The sequence below is a fragment of the Ochlerotatus camptorhynchus genome, unplaced genomic scaffold (assembly GCF_037179485.1).
Source record: "Ochlerotatus camptorhynchus isolate MF236.1 unplaced genomic scaffold, CSIRO-AGI_Acam_v1.1 ptg000577l, whole genome shotgun sequence".
NCBI lineage: Eukaryota > Metazoa > Arthropoda > Insecta > Diptera > Culicidae > Ochlerotatus > Ochlerotatus camptorhynchus.
In genome coordinates, this window is record NW_027041058.1 from 5,203,762 (window position 1) to 5,223,616 (window position 19,855).

The 19,855-nt window shown below is 39.6% G+C and overlaps 1 protein-coding gene across 4 annotated transcripts in view; it reads right to left on the bottom strand.

The window, feature by feature from the left end:
• Nucleotides 1-19,855, bottom strand: part of east (enhanced adult sensory threshold) — a 180,511-nt gene that overhangs the window by 32,765 nt on the left and 127,891 nt on the right. For 2 of the 4 annotated variants that reach the window (XM_065236860.1, XM_065236859.1), the window contains exons 2-3: nt 6,619-9,690; nt 6,333-6,426 (exon numbers count right to left, since the gene is read on the bottom strand). In XM_065236860.1, the coding sequence (XP_065092932.1) occupies nt 6,333-6,426; nt 6,619-9,663 (3,139 nt within the window). In that variant the 5' untranslated portion in view covers nt 9,664-9,690. Of the gene's footprint in view, nt 1-6,332; nt 6,427-6,618; nt 9,691-9,794; nt 10,069-19,855 lie in introns of those variants that run through there. The other 2 variants (XM_065236858.1, XM_065236862.1) reach the window with 2 other exon arrangements.

Below are 19,855 nucleotides of genomic sequence, written 5' to 3' on the forward strand. Positions count from 1 at the left end.
TTTTGTTTAGTTTTGAAGTCGAGTAGGTATATTGCCCTTCCAAAACTAAAGAAAACTATATGTGTCAGTGCCTTTATATAAGCGCGCTGTCACATGGCTTTCGAATAAAATATAAACAGGTGTGATACTGTCACTAGCGGCTAGAGCTTTAGTTCTCTCAAGTCAAGAGACGGAAGGCTCACTAATCCACAACGCCCGCCCATGACGGCACACTGCCAGTCTAATGTGAATTTCAAGTTATTTCTGCCTAAAATTCCAGGGCAATTCTGAGGATTATTCGATGATGGTGATTCTCAGGGGTCTTCTCAGGATAGTGTCAAAAAATAATTTGTGGAGTATTCCTAGCAGAATGCCAAGACAACTCAAAAGAGAAGTCTATGAGAATTCAGTGGTGAATTTTTAAGAGAATTCCGGAGTCAATTACAAATTTGAAAATAATTTTAGAGTGAATTTCAAGAGTTACCTACAGTAATGTGAAGAAAATTGAGTGAATAGTCTCCAGATGAACTTCATGTGTGGAAATTCATGAAAAAAACGAAAGAAATTGTGTGAATTGTTCCAAGGTAATTGACAAATTTTTAAAATCATCGATACAGACAAAATTTAAGATTTGTTAAATAAATAAGATTCCGAGCCTTCTGATTATTCTCGAATAACAATTGAAAAGGGCCTATCAACTTTTGTAAAGAAAAGTTTGTAGGCCCTTTCCTCGCGTAGGCTGCCCACGAAAACCAACAGCATCATCGTGTGAAAGACCCTTTCCAATTTTTGGTCGAGTCTTCTTTAATTTTCATACTTAGAAGAGTTTCCAGGAGCCCGCACTAAGAAATATGTTTTGAAGATTTTGAAACATGAGATGTGTTAAGATTAAAAACTTACAGACATATTTAAAATACCGAACTATATAATATTCAAAATCTATCTATCTATCTATGTATATAAAAATGAATTTCTGTCTGTCTGACCCTTATAGACTCGGAAACTACTGAACCGATCGGCGTGAAAATTTGTATGCAGGGGTTTTTGGGGCAGGGAAAGGTTCTTATGATGGTTCGAAACCCCTCCCTCCTCTGTAAGGGGGTGGGGGGGCTCCCATACAAATGTAACAGAAATTTCTGCATAACTCGAGAACTAATCAAGCAAATGGAACCAAATTTGGCATGTGGAGGTCATAGGGGATAGCCCCTTAGATAAGAGGGGGGGGGGGGCTACGTACAATATAGCATGCTTTATTTTTAATTGGCGCATAAACTCAAGCTAATATTGAAGGCCGGGCACACTCAGCTGGTATAATATAAATCACAAATCTGAGATATCGAAATATTTTATAATTAATGTTTTTTTCAAGGCATTGGATTCGCACTAAAACTCGATACTCTAGGGCATTGAAATTTTTGGAAATCTGAGATTTAAAACAAGTTGCGATGTTCCGCACTAAGTAAAAACTTAATCATAGAATATAATCAAACAGATCGCTTCCATTGGGATTGTACCCAGCGGCGCCGTTGGTGTAGTGGTAAGCGTGATTGCCACTCACTCCAGCAGGCCTTGGTTCAATCCCAGTCGGCGCCGCCGGGATGTTCTGAGGCATAACATCTCTGATCACGCCTTCCTTCGGAAGGGAAGTAAAGCCGTTGGTCCACGGTTCATGAGTTGATGGGTCGATAGGTATATAGTCGCTATATTCATAGTCTGGCGGATAGAATCTCGGGAACCAATTGAGCTGTCAAATAGCGGAACCAATCGAGCAAATCACGACCAACAACAGAATGGAGCACATCAGCATCACAAAATTTCGGAAACCGTTTTCTCGTTACTCAAGGCTCGTCTACACAAACTAACACCATCTTTAGGTTGTGGAATGTTTCCCCTATTCGATGATGCTGGTAATTTACCTTCGATTGGCGAGATAAGAATAATCAACGTTTTGTTTATAAAAGTTGATAGTACCTTTTCAATTGTTGGTCTACAATATATTGATATGGTTCCGCTTTGCGACTATACTATAGATAGGTAGGGTCCAGGTGTGGGAGCTATATCCCTGGCGTCGGTAGCATTGGTGCTCAGCACGGAAGATTAGATCGACGGAAAAAGTGACATAAACTGTTTTCTGCTAGTGACAGAACATTTTCGCACAAAGAAGCAGACAAAACCAACATTTATGTCATATTGAATTTTGCTCATTTCTGGCTAATTACTGCATTCATTTCATGTTTTTTGCATGGAATTAAAAGATGAGAATGAATATTAACCACTCATATGCAAAAATGTTAAAATTAAGCGTAAATATATGTTGATAGCGGGGCCGGTGGTGTGGTGGTAAGCGTGATTGCTTCTCACCCAAAAGGCCTGGGTTCAATCCCAGTCGGGATTTTCTGAAGCATAAAATCTCTGATGGAAGGGAAGTAAAGCCGTTGGTCCCCGGTTAATGAGTTAATGGATCGATAGGTAGGGTCCAGGTGTGGGAGCTTCCTTCCCTGGCGACGGAAAACAAATCAAGGAATTTTTTTTTTTTTTTTGGTTTGTTTTTTCCGTCGATCTTGTTTTCCGTGCTGAGCACCAATGCTACCGACGTGCCAGGAAGGCAGCTCCCACACCTGGACCCTACCTATCGACCCATCAACTCATGAACCGGGGACCAACGGCTTTACTTCCCATCCGAAGGAAGGCGTGATCAGAGATATTATACCTCAGAACATCCCGGCGGCGCCGACTGGGATTGAACCCAGGCCTGCTGGGGTGAAAATCAAGGAAAAAAATATGGGGGTCGATAATTTACTGTCACACACAAGCTTGCAGCTAAAATGTAATTGCAATAAACTGTTTGAAAAATAATGGACCACGATATTTTTACGATTCTTTATCTTTGTCGTTCGCTTGAAACATACAAATCAGTGGCGTTTCCTTAACCTAAATCTACCTGTGCACTAACTCTCAAAACATAAACAATTATCAAAATATTGTTTGCAATGGATAGATATCGAGTAAACTAGATGATTAAGTGTATTTTTCAACCGATTCAAGTATGAATATGGCATTAAATCTGGTTTTGAAAGTTTGTGCACAGGTAAAAAGTGAGGTTACGGGACGCCACTGATAAATATACTCGAAAAAATATACATTTGTCACCACTGGTCTGGAAAACTTCAAAAGTGAGGATCCAGGGACTTCAATCAAAAGTTCAGTGCACTTCAGTAAAGTCTGAAGAGCTGTTGTATCCATTATCATGAATGTTAAGTAGTGAGATAGATAGGGTTTCCAAGTATTGCTACATGAATGTGCTTAATAGATTTTAAGAGTGTGTTCGCCGAACATGTCGGGGAACTTCAAAGCGTGTTAGTTTAAAACATTTATGAATTTAAATATAATTGTTTATTGTTTAAAGCTAATTTGGCCTCCCTTAGCTCAGTCAGTAAAGGCGCAGCTACAAAGGAAGAGCATGCTGGAGGTGGCTGGGTTTCGATTCCCGGTACGGTCTAGAAATTTTTCGGGTTGGAAAGTTTTTTCGACTTCTCGGAGCAATAGAGTATGATTGTACTTGCCACAAAATATATACTATACTATACTATATATTATACTAATGCAAAAATGGTACAAGCATCGAAAGGTCTCAATTAATAACTGTGGACGTGCATCTAGAACACTTAGTTGCGAGCACGCAATAAGCTAATATGCAATAAGTAATAAGCTTGAAATGCGAAGAAGATGCAGAAGAACTTGAACAACTAAATATGAATTGTGATTCAAATATAACTACATCGACTTTGACTAACTTTCATTATGCTGGAACTTCAATAAAAAAAAGGAAGATCCTAAGCATAGATTACTGCAGTTCCTGTAGTAAGAAACATTGGCAAGATGGCTGAAAAAAGTAAATATCATGGACCTCACAGAATTTTCAAAAAATATTGAAGATCCGAGAATATATTAAAAAAAAAAACGAATAGAAAAGTTTAAAAAAGAAAAACAGTTTCAGATCATGGACTTCCAAAAATTATCATGATCCTAGACATAGAATTTATTTTTCAAGATTCTAGGACCACAATAATTCCTATTTTCATATTCTGGCACTCAAAATAATAATTCTTGATCTCTGAATTGGATAAACTTTTGAGATACTGGAGACATAAAAACATTAAACAAATTCAGGCACTTTATAAAATCACCAAGATCTTGAACTATGATCCTAGCTTAGGGAAGAAAAAAAAAATGATACTAGAGTTACTTCACAATGTACAAAAACTAGAGTACTAGAGTACTACTTCACAAAAAAAGGATTTCAAAATGTTAATTTGTTTACACCTAAAATTGCTGAACAGCCTATTAGAAACAATAGCTACATACGTGAAAACTTATGCAATTTTTGACCATTGTGTTCGTGTTTACGTGGTTTACGAATGGGTAGAAAAATAAACAAAATAAAATAACTCAATACCATAGGACTGTAGTTTGAGGACCAACATTTTGAATGATTTTGGACAAAACGATAATCGCAAAAAAATTATACAATTGTCAGGGTTTTTAAGGCAGTTGACACCTAGAATTAAATTATACTGTGGTTTTATCCGGCTTTGGATGATTTTGATCCATCAATTCCCATGTTTGGGTTAACTGACCTGATGTCTTGATTACTGTTTACGCACGAAAGCTGCTCGAAAAGATAAAGACATGGAGGCGCATGATACCTTACATAAACACACTGAATTTCACACGATATTTTTTTTGTGCAGTTATTTAGTTAGCTTTTTATGAATTTACAAGTTATGTAACTTGACGAAGTTATTATTAACCATTTTTTTGGTATGGGCAATAACGACTTTTAAAATAGTTTATCATAACATGTATGTGATCACATGAATTTTATTTGATAAATCGCACAGATTTCATTGAACACATAAGGTTCATGTGATTTTGTGGTGCGATTGCCGATTATGAAATGACATGAAATTTTTGTGATATTTTTCATTGAAAATGAGATTTTTTTTTTGAGCGGAGTTGTTCCTTCTATCCAGGTATAAAAGATATGATTTTCATGCGAGTAATGGCAAAATAATATTGAAAAACATATTCAATTATGAAACAATAATTTAATAATCACCCTTCTTTCAATGTGATGAAAATAGTTCAGATACACCAAATCGCATACCGTAATGTCAACACTTCAACATTTAAACCGGTGTATCTGCTATGACGCAAGTGCTAAGCGATATGTCGAAGCGATGTATCAAACACGGTTTATGTAACAATCAAGCTGTAATAACGACGAATTAATCAGGGTGTAAGTAAATCGTATGAAAGTAAAACACTATCATATTTTGTAAAAATTGTAGTTCAAGTTCACAGATAGAACAAAATTTGCAAAGCTTTCCAATACGTCCTTTTGAAAAGTTACGCTTGCTATGATGCTTATTTGGGATTAATAACAAGTTTTCTCACTGAATGTCGGGGGTTTTCTTGAAAATCCTGACATTGCTGAAAATTAAAATAGCATCAGATTGCAGGGTTGCTAGGTTTGAAAAAATGCTTTGTTGGATATTCATTAGGGTGGTGCAAAATATCGATTTTGCTGTACCAGGCTCAATCGATTCTAAATCAGGTCCTGATCATTTTCTCAAAATTTGAGCTCATTTGGATACGAACTCACTGGCCCTTTGAAATTTATATGGAAATTACTATGGAAAAAGTGAACTTTTTTTTTCTTATCGTCCTAGCAGTTTGCCATAATGATTTAAGAAAAAGCTTGCTATTTGCTCGAATGTGAAATTTTATCAGCTATAACTTTGCCGAAAACCAATGTTTGATTAGGCTTCAAAGTAATTAGTTATTACTTGATTTCAAAATCGATAACTTTCTGTAACTGCTTTCAGGGTAACACTGCATCTTGTACTACGACATAGTAGCCTGGATGTTTTGCCATATTCTTCGCGCCAAGCACACCCATGTTGGCTACACTCAATTGATTTTAAAACAAACTGCATTCGTCTCCATAATTTGTTGAATGTTTAACTTACAACGAATCGATTTAGTCCGATGACAGTCATTCTATATATTGTAAACAGGGCAGCATAATTTGGTAAAATACTAACGAAGCATAATTTGGGCAAACGAAGAACAGATCCACATAATCAAACATAAATCATTATTAGCTCGTCACTTAATCTCGCTTTTCACAAGAAAGCCACCAAATCTAAAGGACAACACGCCTCAGATTGTTGACACCGCAAATAAATGAGCACCGTTCCATTTTAATTATCCTTTTTGCCCACGCCCAGTGTTTAACAAGAAAACAAACCCCAAAGATTGGAAAATCTTAGACACAAAGTAAAACTTACCGGTGGTGTGAGACCGGCTGTGCGTTTTCCTGCCAAGCGCCGCCGTTGCCAGTCCTGCAGAGTCGGTCATCGATTGATTCTGTTGATGATCAGTCTGAAAACACACAGAGAATGGGCAACTCATGAGCAAACTGGGAAAATTTCTTGTCGAAGAGAGCAACAGGTGAGCAGCATCCCACTTTATTACTGACTAATAACAGTTCAGAAAAGCACTATCCTAGCGTGTGGGGGAAGGCTACAGGGAAATGGAAAAAGAACAGAGAAAATTCCCTATGTGTTTACTCACCTCGTTCTGAATGATGTAGAATGCTGTCTCCCCATTTCCATCACCACCGTTGGCATCCTTTTCGGCGCCTTTGCCTTTTCCCTTCTGCAGGGTCATCTTCAGTGGCAACCGTGCTTTGCGCTTTTCACCTCGATTAAGTTTTATCACAGTTTTTAGGGTTCCGGTAGACTCGGAATTTCTGGTTGATTTAGTAGAACCACCAACCCCTCCACAACCACTACTACCACCACTTTTGGAACTGCTGGAAGAGGTACTGGAACAATTGCTTGCAGCAGAGCTAATATTGGTGGTAGGTTTATGTAGGACGAGTTCCTTCCGGCGTTGCTTTTCCTCACTGGCTGCTTGGAGGGTTAGCAGCCCCAAGTGCTTCAAGTGAGACTCTTTCTGTTTGGCAACGTCGTCTGATTCCTCATCAGCCGACTGTACCAAACTGGAGTCCACGGCGGAATCTGCGAAATCTGGAAACGCTTCCGTTACGCTAGGCGAATCTTGCACGACTGTCTTGGTACTGTTCGGGTGTAGAACTTCTATTTCCTGATCGCAGTTCTCAACCGCTTCTGAATCTTTACCTTTATGAGCTTCTACTGGAATTTCTTCGAAAATAGTAGATTTGTCAGAATCTTTATCAGTCTGTATTTTGATAATGCTAAGGGGAGATTTATTTCCTTCGGCCGTAACGGTCGTTAAAGTAACGACCGCTGCAGCGTTTTCGCTCCTGGAAATTATTTGCAACGGCGATTCGGAACCTTTTGCCTGAGTTTTCTCTTCCTTGGCCACGACCACTTCTTTCAAGGGTAAAATTTCCAATTCAGCTTTTACTTGAACGTTCTCGAGTTTTGACTCATTCTTGACCTGATTAGGATCTTTTTTTAGAAGGGTTATGGCGGGAAGATTTTCTAAACGGATCGTATTCGATACGATTTGTTCAAGTTTGGGAGGGTCTGATTTTGCACTTTCGACCAACTCGGTGGACTCAGAAGAAGTCACCGAAAGAACCAAATGTGAGTCAGCCGAGCTAATGCTTAGTGTTGTAACAGTTGTTGTTGGGAGCACTTTCTCCAACACCGAAACAACTTCATCCATCATTTTGGGGCTGGCTTTACCAGGTGTTGCTGCGGTGATAGCAGTTTTCTTGGATTCTTGTTCCAGCTTCATTTTCTCTTCCATTATCTTCTTCTCTTCTTCCTGCTTGAGACGTTCGGCTCGAAGCTTTTCCTCGCGCACTTTTTCTTCCACACGTAGCTTTTCCTGACGTAACTTTTCTTCTTTAGCCTTCTCATCTTCTTTGCACTTGTCTTTCACATTGCGAGCTTTCGTCTTCGGCTCCTTTGCGGTAGCCTTGGCTTTCGGAGCACTTGGTTTACCCGATCGCTCCCCGTCCGAATCGGATCGCGAATCATTCTTCTTCAGATTACTTTCCACTTTGTTAATGATACTCATCAACGTATCCTTATCATTGGATCGATCCGACAGAGGTGACTCGTTACCCGAAATTTCATCCTTGGGAATCACTACCACTGGTGGTGCCGTGCTTTGCACTTTGCTTGCTTCGACTATGCCAATAATTTCCTTCAATTTTTCCATCTCCATAGGTTCACTGTTAAACTTATCATTTTCCATTTTTTCATCATCTTTGTTTTCATCCTCTTCGATTTTTTCCTCTTTCACTACCACTTGTTGAATTTCTTCTTTCACCGACGTACTGCCATTAGCGGCAGTAGTAGCGGCCACATCACTCTCACTACCCTTATCCAATTTGATTTTCTCTTGCACTTGTACAATTTCACCCAATTTGGGATCCTTTTCTATTCCTAGATTATTTTCGAGGAAAGCAGGCTCACTATAAAATTCTTTTACACTAATTTCCGACACACCTTCACTGATCAGTTCCGGACTGAGCGATGAGTCCTTTTCCAGATCGCTACTGATCGTCTCCTTAGTCGAGGCTTCTGTGTCAATGGTCAACGGGGTCACCGATTCGGACTCATCCGTATCCATTGGCTCCGATTTTATGTCCACCGGTGCTTTGATTTTCGGTGGAGCAACAAATTCTTCCTTCTCCTTAGGTGTACTCTTCCGTTGACGGGCACTCCGGCGAACCGCTTTTTCGTCCTTCGATGGCAACACAGTAGGAGTTTTACGTTCATTGAATGCTTCTGCCATTTTGTCCAAAATTTTGGACTTGGTTTCGTTCTCTTCCATGAGTTCCCGTTTGATTTCCGACAGGCTAGTGTCATCTTTCTTATCGTCATCGTCCTTGGCAGAGGAAGTGTCTAACGTTGTGCTGACGTCTGTCACGTCTGAACTTTTGGAAACAGAATCCGATCGACGGCGTTCTTGCTTTATCGTAACGGAATCCGTGGTTGAATCCTTAGGATATTTATCCTTGGGAGTAGGCGCTCTCCGCTTTGAAACTGAACTGTCAATAGCGCGAGGTTTACCATTGCGCAGACTAGTGTTTTTCTTGTCGTCTTTTTTCAGGGTCACAGTCACTTCCTTTTTGCCTTTGGCGTTGACTTGCTTACGTGCAATAACTTTCTTGCCCAGGACTGGTTTGCCAACAATTGGCCTAGTTTTCCGTTTCAGAAGAGTAGTTTTCTTTATGGCGGTCACAGAGGTCTTAGTCTTATCACTGCTAGCACCAGCGGCAATAGGTTTCTTCTTTTTGGTAACGGTTTTACGAGTCACTGTTTTCGAGTCCTTTGCATCATCCTTTTCTTTTTCCTTCTCTTTGGAACTGGAAGAGGTCTCTGGTGGCTCACTATTCGTGGCCCGAGTAGTTCTGCTGGTACTCGTAGACTTGTTGCTGCTGGATCCAGCACTGGTATTTGCTGATTCGGTTGCTGGTGGATCAACGATATCATCGGTTGATTGAACGGAGTCCTCATTTGTGTTCTGCAGTTGTTTTGACTTTTGCCTCAAGGATGCGCGATTGCTTTTACCTTTGCTGGTCGGGGTCGAGGGGGCCGAGTCGCTACCACCACCGAGTGAAGGGGTGGGAGAGCCCGAATTCACCGATCTGGGCTTCTTTTCACGGGTTGCCATTTTGAGAAGCACAGCTAGGCACTAGATCTGTGGAAAATGTAAAAAAGAGAGAACGGAAAATATACAGTCAGTATCACACTCTACAAACACCACAACGCGAGAGAAGAGGTTTAATGAATTTATAAACATACACTCCACTGAAGTGACAGGAAACCATAATCAGAATGTTGAAAACTTTGCCAATTTCTCGCTTATTCTTCCGACGAGTTCCGTTTCCCGAGCGCATAACAAACAAACAACAATGGAAACATATGTCCCGAAAAGTCAAGAACACCACAGTCAGGAGCACAGATCTTACAAATTGCAAATTATAAATTTAAAAGTTGGCAGTACTTATTTTCCCTGCTCGTTCTCTACTCCGATCCGACGACCGTAAACTGAACGCACACTCACACCACTCGATCGGTACTAAACCATCGGTGCGGTGCATGGCGAGACTCTAGCCTCCGGCAGTACCTCTACTCTTTGTGTGTTTTGCCTCAGCTTGTTTCTCACACTCATTCTCTTTCTATGCCACTGCTGTACATTGGCCAAACACGAATTTCTATCTAGCATAAACATAAGTCACACGTACACACCCATCTAAAAACCCCCGACGAGCATAAGCAACACACGCACATGAACAACATAAGGCGGCGTTCACACTCATACCTCATCACTTCTGGCCGCGTCACAACACAACACCCCACACACAGTGGAATGAGAGAAGCTGCTGCTACATATATTGGATATTGCTGACTTTAGCACATCAACATCGGCGATCGCTCACACTCGCTGCCAACTTCGACAACGGACGTACATATGCAGAGCGCTTATGTTGCGCTCAATGTTGCTTACTGGACCGCTTTATGCTTATGCTTTATTTTTTCCCTTTGGCTGCACTCTCGCACTGACGAACGATGAATGGTTTGCTTCGGTGTTGTAAACATACCAACGCGATTACTGCAATGACGACCACGACCAGCGCAAAGCAAGAAAAGCTGTGCATAGGTAGAGGGAAAAATGTTCTGAGCATACAGTCAAAACAGTGAAAAAACCCTCTCATCTGTGTCGTTGTTTCCCCTAGTCGCCTGCCTCCCTAAAAGCGAGCCGGCTGTTGATGCTGCTGCTTGTTGGGATATGATGCCGACTGTTGTCGACTGAACGTCCGTCGCAGGTGAAGCTGAAGGGGATGATGTCGGTCGGTAAATATTATGCTATTTGCCGCTTAACGTGCATCTCTCAACTCACCACACAGAAAATCAAGGGTAGCAAAGGCCAACAACGAAGACAGACGCGTGGTGACGACGACGCCTGGCTCTCCAAGTGGGGAAAATTGCTCTTCCGTCGGATGCTCATCAGATATCCACGTGGAAAATTTCCCCCAAACAATAAACATTCCGGTGGGTCCTCCGCACAAGGAATGACCATCAACACGCCAAACGACATCAGACAGGGATAACCAGCCCTAAGCCAACTAGGATTTGAATTTCATTATTTTAAATTAACCGGGCATTCAGTTAATGAGAAAAAAGAAGATGGCTTCCCTCTTAATGACTTTCTCTTCGGTTGCCCCATTTCTTCGTGCTGCTAGAATCGCTTAATTTTTTTTCCTGCGCTGTCGCTAGCTGAATGCCGTTGGGGTAGAATGGTATTTTTCTCAACTTGCTTGCCTAGATCCAGGTGGATGGACCACCTTCCCAAGAAGAGGGTCACCACTCTCAGTCAAGAGGCTGTGAAAATTAATTAAGATAACATGGGATTTCAGTAATTGTTATGGGGATACTTTTCCGCAACGACCAACAGGCGACCGCTGAAGAAATCAATCAGGCATATCATAGACGACGGTAATTGTGTTAAGACGTCAAGGATCATTACGTTCTATCAATTATACCATGCTGAAACAGTTTGTTCTGTAACAGCTCAAGCATTGAAAAAAGTTGAAACTTTAATGTTGGTAATTGCCGTTTCAAATTCAATACCATAGTAGGAATCTAGTTTGTGAATAAATAGCTGATTAGTGGCTGTTCATTAACTACGTGGACAGTTTTTTGGGATTCTTGACCCCCCTCCCCCGCGTAAGCAATTGCCAGTACAATTTTTTTTTAAATGTGTATGGACCGTGTATAATTGCCACCACCCCCACCCCCCCTAAACTGTCTACGTAGCTTATGGACAGCCCCTTACACAAAACAGTTACTTTTACCACTTAGGAAAAAAGTAGGGCTAGCTTTGGTAAGTTATTTATGTGTTAAACTGTATTAGGGTGGATCATTTTGCAAAAAAAAATAAATTTTGAGCATATTTTCAAAGAAATTATGAGTAGCGCTCCAAGAGCATTTGAAGAAATTTTCAAGGGATTACTAAGGAGAGTTTCAAAAGAATTCTAACATAATTCCAACAGATCTTCTTAAGAGCATTTCTAGTGGTAAAATATGTATAAGGAAATTTTGGAATTTTATTTTTTTTATTTTTGGTATACAAAATTTATTGGAGGTAGTCCAAGCGGTTTCTAAAGTAATTAATGGAGAAAAATTAAACAAATTCTCGCTTAAATTATTCAGAATGCGAAGATGCAATACGAGAGAATTTCAAGAATTTTCTAGAAGGAATTCCAAAAGTGTTCTGCATAGACTGTTCAAGAGAATGCCGGCAGATTCATAAGATTATTGAGGGGAAAGTAAAAGTGTTTCTGAAGACTTTTTTTAATAATGAAAAGCAAAACCTTGGTTAATTTTCAATGAAATAAATAAGTGAGTTCAAACATTTTGAAATTCCGTGCACATAAATTCAAGATTCAGGATTTAAAAAAAATAAGATTTTGAGACTTCGATAGGGAACAAATCCAGGTATTTTAAAACTGTTCAAGATTATGAGGATTATAAATTTCAGAGAAATGTAACAGTAAGGTATGTGGGATCTCAACCTTGAAAAATCCTCAATGGACGTGCATTAAACATCCCAGAAATGAAGAAATTTTCTAAAATCAATGACATGCAAAGCTTTCAAGGTTCTAAAGTTACCAAAAATATTCAAAATGCGTGACTCTGGATTATCGTTAATTTTCTTAGATCTCAAACTTAATTTTTGGTATCCTGTACTATGGAAAAGTAAAAATTTCTCACTGGATGAATTATTCAAGACTTCAAGAGAAATATTCGAAATATCGGAATGATATTTATTAACAGAATATTGTAAGATTCCAATTGATTTCCCGGTTCTACCGGTTCAGCAGCCACTCTGCTGAAGGTTTACAGATTAGGGTCAATGTACGAATGTTCGACCTAGCACTAATTTTCGAGTTTTTGACCAAAAAAGGTCATCAATCGATCTTTTTCATATATTCCTAATCTTTAGAAAAATTTTCGTATGTCGGCTACCGTGGAGTTCTAAAGCAGCTGTCAAAGTTCCACCGCCAGTATGACACATTTGAAGTATTTTTCCTGGCAATTCCATGAAACCTTGTTCATTTGAAAGCTGCGGTGGAGCTTCTTCTTATAAGTTAATCCGTAAAACGGAAATAAATCTCTCAAAAGAGCAATAACAAACAAGCAAGCACAGTGTCTTTGGTGTATAACTTTAAAATAACAAAAATCGGCATTCGCGACACCTTCTCTATTCAAAACAGAGGACTTTACCCGCCATTTTGACATTATTACTAAAATTTATCATTAAGGTAATAGTGCCCAAGCGACTGGAAAAGCCCCCTCTTTCGAATGGTGAAGGTTTTGTGAATGCCGATTTTTTTCTTTTTGAAGTTATCTTAACAAAGGCACAATGACAAGTATCATTAAGGCCACCATCATGTTTGATTAATTATCCCAAAATTAGTGTCTGTGCAAACAAAATTAAAGATTGATGAACGTTTAGAGGTTGCGCAAATGGAGCCGAACCTTCACTCCTTAGCACACACAATACTCCTGTACAAAATTTGTCAAATGAATTGTCAAAGACGAAAATTAATTATCAATGAAGAATCAAAAAATATTCTAAATCGGATCCTGATCATTCACATAAAATTTGAGCTCATTTGCTTGTAAACTCATACTGCATACTGTTGATGTTTATATGGGATTTACTATGGAAAAACCAATTTTTTTGTTCACCTCGTCCTAGCCTTTTGCCACAATGATTTACAAATATGCTTACCGGTTTTATTGGATCAGTTCCAATCAGTTCTCTTATTGGATTTGTTTTAGCTACAACCAGGCTTGCAATTGCTCATTACAGCTAAAATGCTATTTTTCGTAATTATGAAACAATGAGATACTATAATGATAATTTTTATTTGTAAGATGCAAGAAGAGGTGGTAAAGTTTGTGTATGACATATAAAATTTGTAAATTTTGCTTTCAGAAGGTCACAACTAGCGATTAGCTGTAACAATGAGCAACGCGATGAGCGAGCAATCAGCGATCATAAAATCGCTAGTTGTGACCTTCTGAAAGCAAAATTGATAAATTTTGACTAAATAAACTTTGCTGAAGATCACATTTTAATTGAACATCAGCATAATTAGTTATTAATTAATTAGTGTACTTGGGCGTATAATAGGTCACACAAATTCAGGCTAAAGTCTGGAACGCGCAAAAATTGGTCAACTTCAAATAGGTGTATTTCTGTTAAAAATGCATTTAAAAAAACCTGAAATGCTGCATTTGGAAGTTGAGTGTATATACAATGGTTGCTTTGATGAGTTTTCACCGTTTGCTCTCCAGTTTTCAAAATGACATCCAAGCAAGAGGAGCAGCGTGTCAAAATTTTGATCGTGCAGCAAGAGAATCCGACGTTCTCACACGCCAAGTTGGCAAAATTGCTGGATGTGGCCAAATCGACCGTGGCAAAAGTTTTAAAAGTGTTTGGGGAGCGTTTGTCGACCGTCAGGAAGCCTGGAAGCGGCAGCAATCGTAATCCGGACGTGGCTGCGACGACGAAGAAGGTGGCGGTGAAATATAAGCGGAATCCTAATCTCTCCATCCGGGATGTCGCTGGCAAGCTCAATATCTCCCATACTACTGTGCAGCGGGCCAAGAAATGAGCAAATAAAAACAAACGAGCAAACAAAACACGTCGGCAAAGCAGTGGTCCCGAAAGCTGTATACGAATCTGCTCACAAAGTTCGACTGTGTCATACGAATCTGCTCACAAAGTTCGACTGTGTCATGGACGACGAAACTTATGTGAAGGCGATTTCAAGCAGCTTCCGAGACAGGAGTTTTATACCGCATCAGGAAAAGGGAAGGTGGCTGAAATTTTCAAAATCATCAAACTATCGAAGTTCCCGAAAAAATATCTCGTCTGGCAGGCCATATGCACGTGTGGTCTAAAAAGCGGCATTTTCATTACTACGGGAACTATCAAGCAAGAGATCTACGTCCAGAAGTGCCTGGAAAAGCGGCTGCTACCATTTCTAAATCAACATAATAGACCTGTGCTGTTCTGGACGGACTTGGCGAGCTGCCACTATGGGAAAAAGGCAATCGAGTGGTACGATGCGAACAACGTGGTTGTGGTACCCGAAGACCACAACCCTCCCAACAGCCCAGAACTCCGCCCTATCGAACGGTATTGGGCCTTGGTCAAACGGAATCTCAAAAAACTAATAAATCCATGGAATACGAGCAGCAGTTTAAATCTAGCTGGCGTTCGGCGTCGAATAAGGTCTATGAGACCACTGTGCAAAATTTAATGAAAGGGGTTAAGCGGAAGGCACGGCAGTTCGGATTTGGCAATCCAAAAGAATAAACGAACATTTTTTCCTTTAAATATATGAATTGAACTACCAAAAAGAAAAAAGAAGAAGATTTTTGTGATATGAATTTTGGCTGAAAGAAACGATTTTTTGTCGACCAATTTTTGCGCGTTCCAGTCTTTAAAGGGTGTCCACGATGAAATTGCCACACTATGAAATTGCTCTAACTTTTTAACCGTTGGGTAGAATTTAATGAAAATTTGGGTGGATTTAGCTCATAGTGCATTATTTACATCCTGCAAGTTTTAAAGTCCTGTGATCAAAACTCGCGGAAATGGAGTCGAAAGAACAGCTCGTGCGTGATAAAATCTTGCGCATTCATCACGAGAACAAGGATCTCTCGCATCGTTCCATCGCTAAAACGTTGGGAATCGCGAATTCCACGGTGTCGCGAGTAATTAAGCGGTTCGAGGAACGGTTGACCACCGATCGGAAGCCCAGAAGTGAAGGAAAAAGTATTCCGTACAACACCAAAAATCACAACCGCGTAGTTGGGGCCTTCAACCGAAATCCGAACGCCTCCGTTAGGGATGTGGCTAAGAAGCTGCACCTAAGCCGAAGTTTTGTCCAGAAGGCCAAAACTAAGGCTGGGCTTCAAACGTTCAAGGTACAAAAGGCCCCTAATCGCGACGAGAAGCAGAACAAGTCCGCCAAATCCCGTGCCAGGAAGTTGTACCTCAACATGCTGACGAAAGTTGAATGCTGCATCATGGACGACGAAACATATGTGAAGGCCGACTTCAAACAGATCCCCGGCAACCTGTTTTTCACGGCCAAGGATAAGTTCACCGTTCCGGAGCATGTCCGCACTCAGAAGATGTCCAAATTTGCGAAGAAATTCCTGGTTTGGCAAGCCATCTGCACGTGCGGGAAGCGGAGTGCACCTTTCGTGACCCAGGACACGATGAACGGACAGGTGTACATAAAAGAGTGCCTCCAGAAGCGGCTGCTTCCTCTCCTGAAGGCCCACAACGTCCCAACAATCTTCTGGCCGGATTTGGCCTCATGCCACTACTCCAAGGACGTGCTGAAGTGGTATGCGGACAATAAGGTCAATTTCGTGCCGATAATGTTCAACCCTCCCAACACTCCGGAGCTCCGCCCCATCGAGAAGTACTGGGCGATTATGAAGCAGCACCTTCTTAAACGATCTAAGGTAGTGAAGACAGTCGAGGAACTGAAGAAAGTATGGGTTTACATGCAAAAAACGGTTGATTCACAGGTTGTGCAGAATCTTATGGCCGGGGTTAAGGCCAAGGTGCGGGCATTTGCGTATGGACTGTAAATAAAATACGAGTAAAATGGTAAAATGAAGTTTAATAGTTATTTCTCAATCCCTGAAAATTTGATGGCAATCGGATGAAAACTCGAATTTTGTGAATCAATTTTGTGTGTGGCAATTTCATCGTGGACACCCTTTACTATGTCATACTGTGTTGCCCTGAAAGCAGTAGATTAATCATACTTGGACATCAATTTCTTCGACGTTCAATCAAAAAGTGGTCTTCAAGTTGAAGCTGAGAAAATGTCACATATGTGAAGATTGCAACCTCAAACGTAAATCAATATTTGCTCAAGGCAGGACCAGGAGAACAAAAAGTTCACATTTCCCATAGTAATGTCTTTATAAACGTCAAAGGGCTGCAGTGCAGATGAGTTTGCAACCAAATGAGCTCAAATTTTGAGATAATGATCAGGACCCGATTTTGAATCGATTGAGTTTTGTGGAGCAAAATCGATATTTTGAGGCACCCATTGATACATCACTTTTAATTTAAATTTAAATTCATTATAGCTTGATAGCTCTTAGGGACCATGTATAAACGACGGAGCTTTTAAGGGTGTGGGGGGAGGGGGTTTTTATCTGCAGAAGTTGTTACCGGCCATGTATTAGGTATGGCAAAATACGTTCCAGCTTAAGTTCCACAATCAGTGATAGTTTGAATATATCTTCAAATTCTTAAAAAAAAAACACGCATTATCAAAAAAATGCTTTTCAAAGTAGGGGAATTTACGTATTCTCGTCAACCTAAGCAGCGTTCACACTTCTATTAGCAATTGTTCAGCGTCATGCACACATATGACGAGTTTGGTTGTTTACATTTATCTTCTGTTTGCTACTCTATCCATTCCAATCGACATAATTGTCCAAAACGGCTTAAAAACGGTTTTTACAACGTTCCAAACTTCTCAATTGAGTGCGACTATTGTCGGTAACCTCTTTTTCTTCGGCAACCTAGCCAATTGAAATGCGTGTTAATCAGCTGTTCTATAATCGGCAATTCGAAATCAGCCGCATTTTGGTAGTGCGTATGTTTAGTTTGAAGAAAAATCTGGCATAACAGGTTAGCTCAATCTTAAAAATGTAATCAGATTGAAGCTGAAAGTCCAAGGAATGGTTTAAATACATTCAGCGAAGTGTTTTATTGAGAATATACAGTGAAATTAATCTTTGAATTTAGGTTGCCGAAAACAGTCAAATTACCTTATAACGAACATGCAAAATTTTCATTTAGATTCTCTTAGATTTAGATTAGCTCTTAGGTCATTTGTGACTTGTTCGGGGATGAGATTTGAACTCGTGACTTTAGCGTGAGAGGTATGGATCCTAACCACTACGCCAAGGTCGCCTCTTCACTTCGTTTTGGATAGTGGCCGATTTTTGTTTAAAAGGTTTATGGTTTATCATGCATTACATTCTTTTGTACATTTTGCATTTCCTTAATATTACTCAAACTTCTTGAGTGTGTAAGCAAATAAAACTGCAAACTATAACCAAAGCGTTTTGAATATTAAAACATTCAGCAGCAAAGTATAAATTAACTATTGGAAAAATACAGCTCTTTGATTATTATGTTTGTTTTAAATTTGGGTAAGAACAATCAATGCTATATTGAAATATTTAATGAAACAGTCAAACCACAAGGGGTGCCATCCAATACATCTGCACCGGGTGTTACTTGCCCAAGGATTGGTGACAACAATATCAATTTTATCACAACTACGAGAGGCGGCTAGCTTCCCTTGAATTGCTTTCCGTCGATCTAGTTTTCCGTACTGAGTACATTAGTTTACGTTCGCTGAATCCAAAAATGTAGTCCAAAAAAGTCTCAGTAGGATAATTTTCGAAATGAAAATGAAATTTCACTTTTAAAAAATGTGTTTACTAAAATACAAATATCTCCGACTGTAATGAAGTTATATTATTAATTTAAACGCCAAATTAAAGATGATAAAATTTACTTTCGATCATTTAAACCCATTTTTTAGTGAGATCAATGGTACAACCACTACAAACATTTGTATTTACACTGTTTAAATACTTAGCAGAAATTCAATTTATCTTAGAAAAATGCAAACATAAAAAAATTAAACAAACTATCAATTAACAACAATACCACTAATCTCACTGACAATTGGTGCCATAGAAAATCCCGGCGGCACCGACTGGGATTGAACCCAGGCCGGCGTCGCTGGCGTTGCCATGACAAACACATATAAAATCTTGACAGCATGCTGACAATTTGTACAAAAGATCGAGTGATAGTAGTGAATCTTAAAAATCTCCCATAGTAATTCGCCATACAAACTTCAAAGAATTTGCGTGACCTCTTACCTCAACCTTTAACATTTTATGCACAGGCTCATATTTTGGGGTTATCAATCAAACTGGATAGTAGGTTTAATTGCAAATCTTTTTTTCAAATGATGCAGCTTAATCTACAAATACATTTATTGGTTCAAATGTAATGCTGTTTTTCAACTAATCACTTTCCGAAATAGATGCGTTTTCTGTATGCGGACGGTTTTTGCCGTAAGCATTCTCTCTTTGTATACACTGAAGTCTTTTTTTACACTGAAGTTTTTTTTTTTATTTTATTTACAGTTGACTTATGTCCAACCACTACTTGCTAGATGCGCATCTCAATAGAATAAACCTCGTGGACAGCAACATATGTCGGTGTGGAAACGGTTACGACGACATCGATCACGCAGTTTGGCAATGTACGGATAATGACGCCGCCAGAGAGCGACTTTTGAATACCCTCGAGGCCCAAGGAAGACAACCCTATATCCCTATCAGAGACGTGTTGGGTACCCGTGATCTCTGCTATATGCAGTCGATTTATGTGTTTCTGCAAATGTCTAGTATAAGAATTTAATTTGTTTGTCTTTTGTATCTCTTTATTAGTTTTTGTTTGTCTTGTCCCCCGTCTCGATGAGCCGTATCATTGTTGTGTGTTTTGTAAAATCCGATATTTGTGCTCTTGAATTTTTGAGGTAGTAATGGTTAAACCAGCAATAAGGATTCCATATTAATTTACCTTAAGCGTTTCGCCTTGCAGGTTCAACCCTATAGGCTACCTTTAGGCGAATTATATTATTGGAAATTTAAGCAACTGTAACTTAGCGTTTCGCATTGATCATTCGCGAAGGCGAGCACGTTGTGGCTGTTTCATG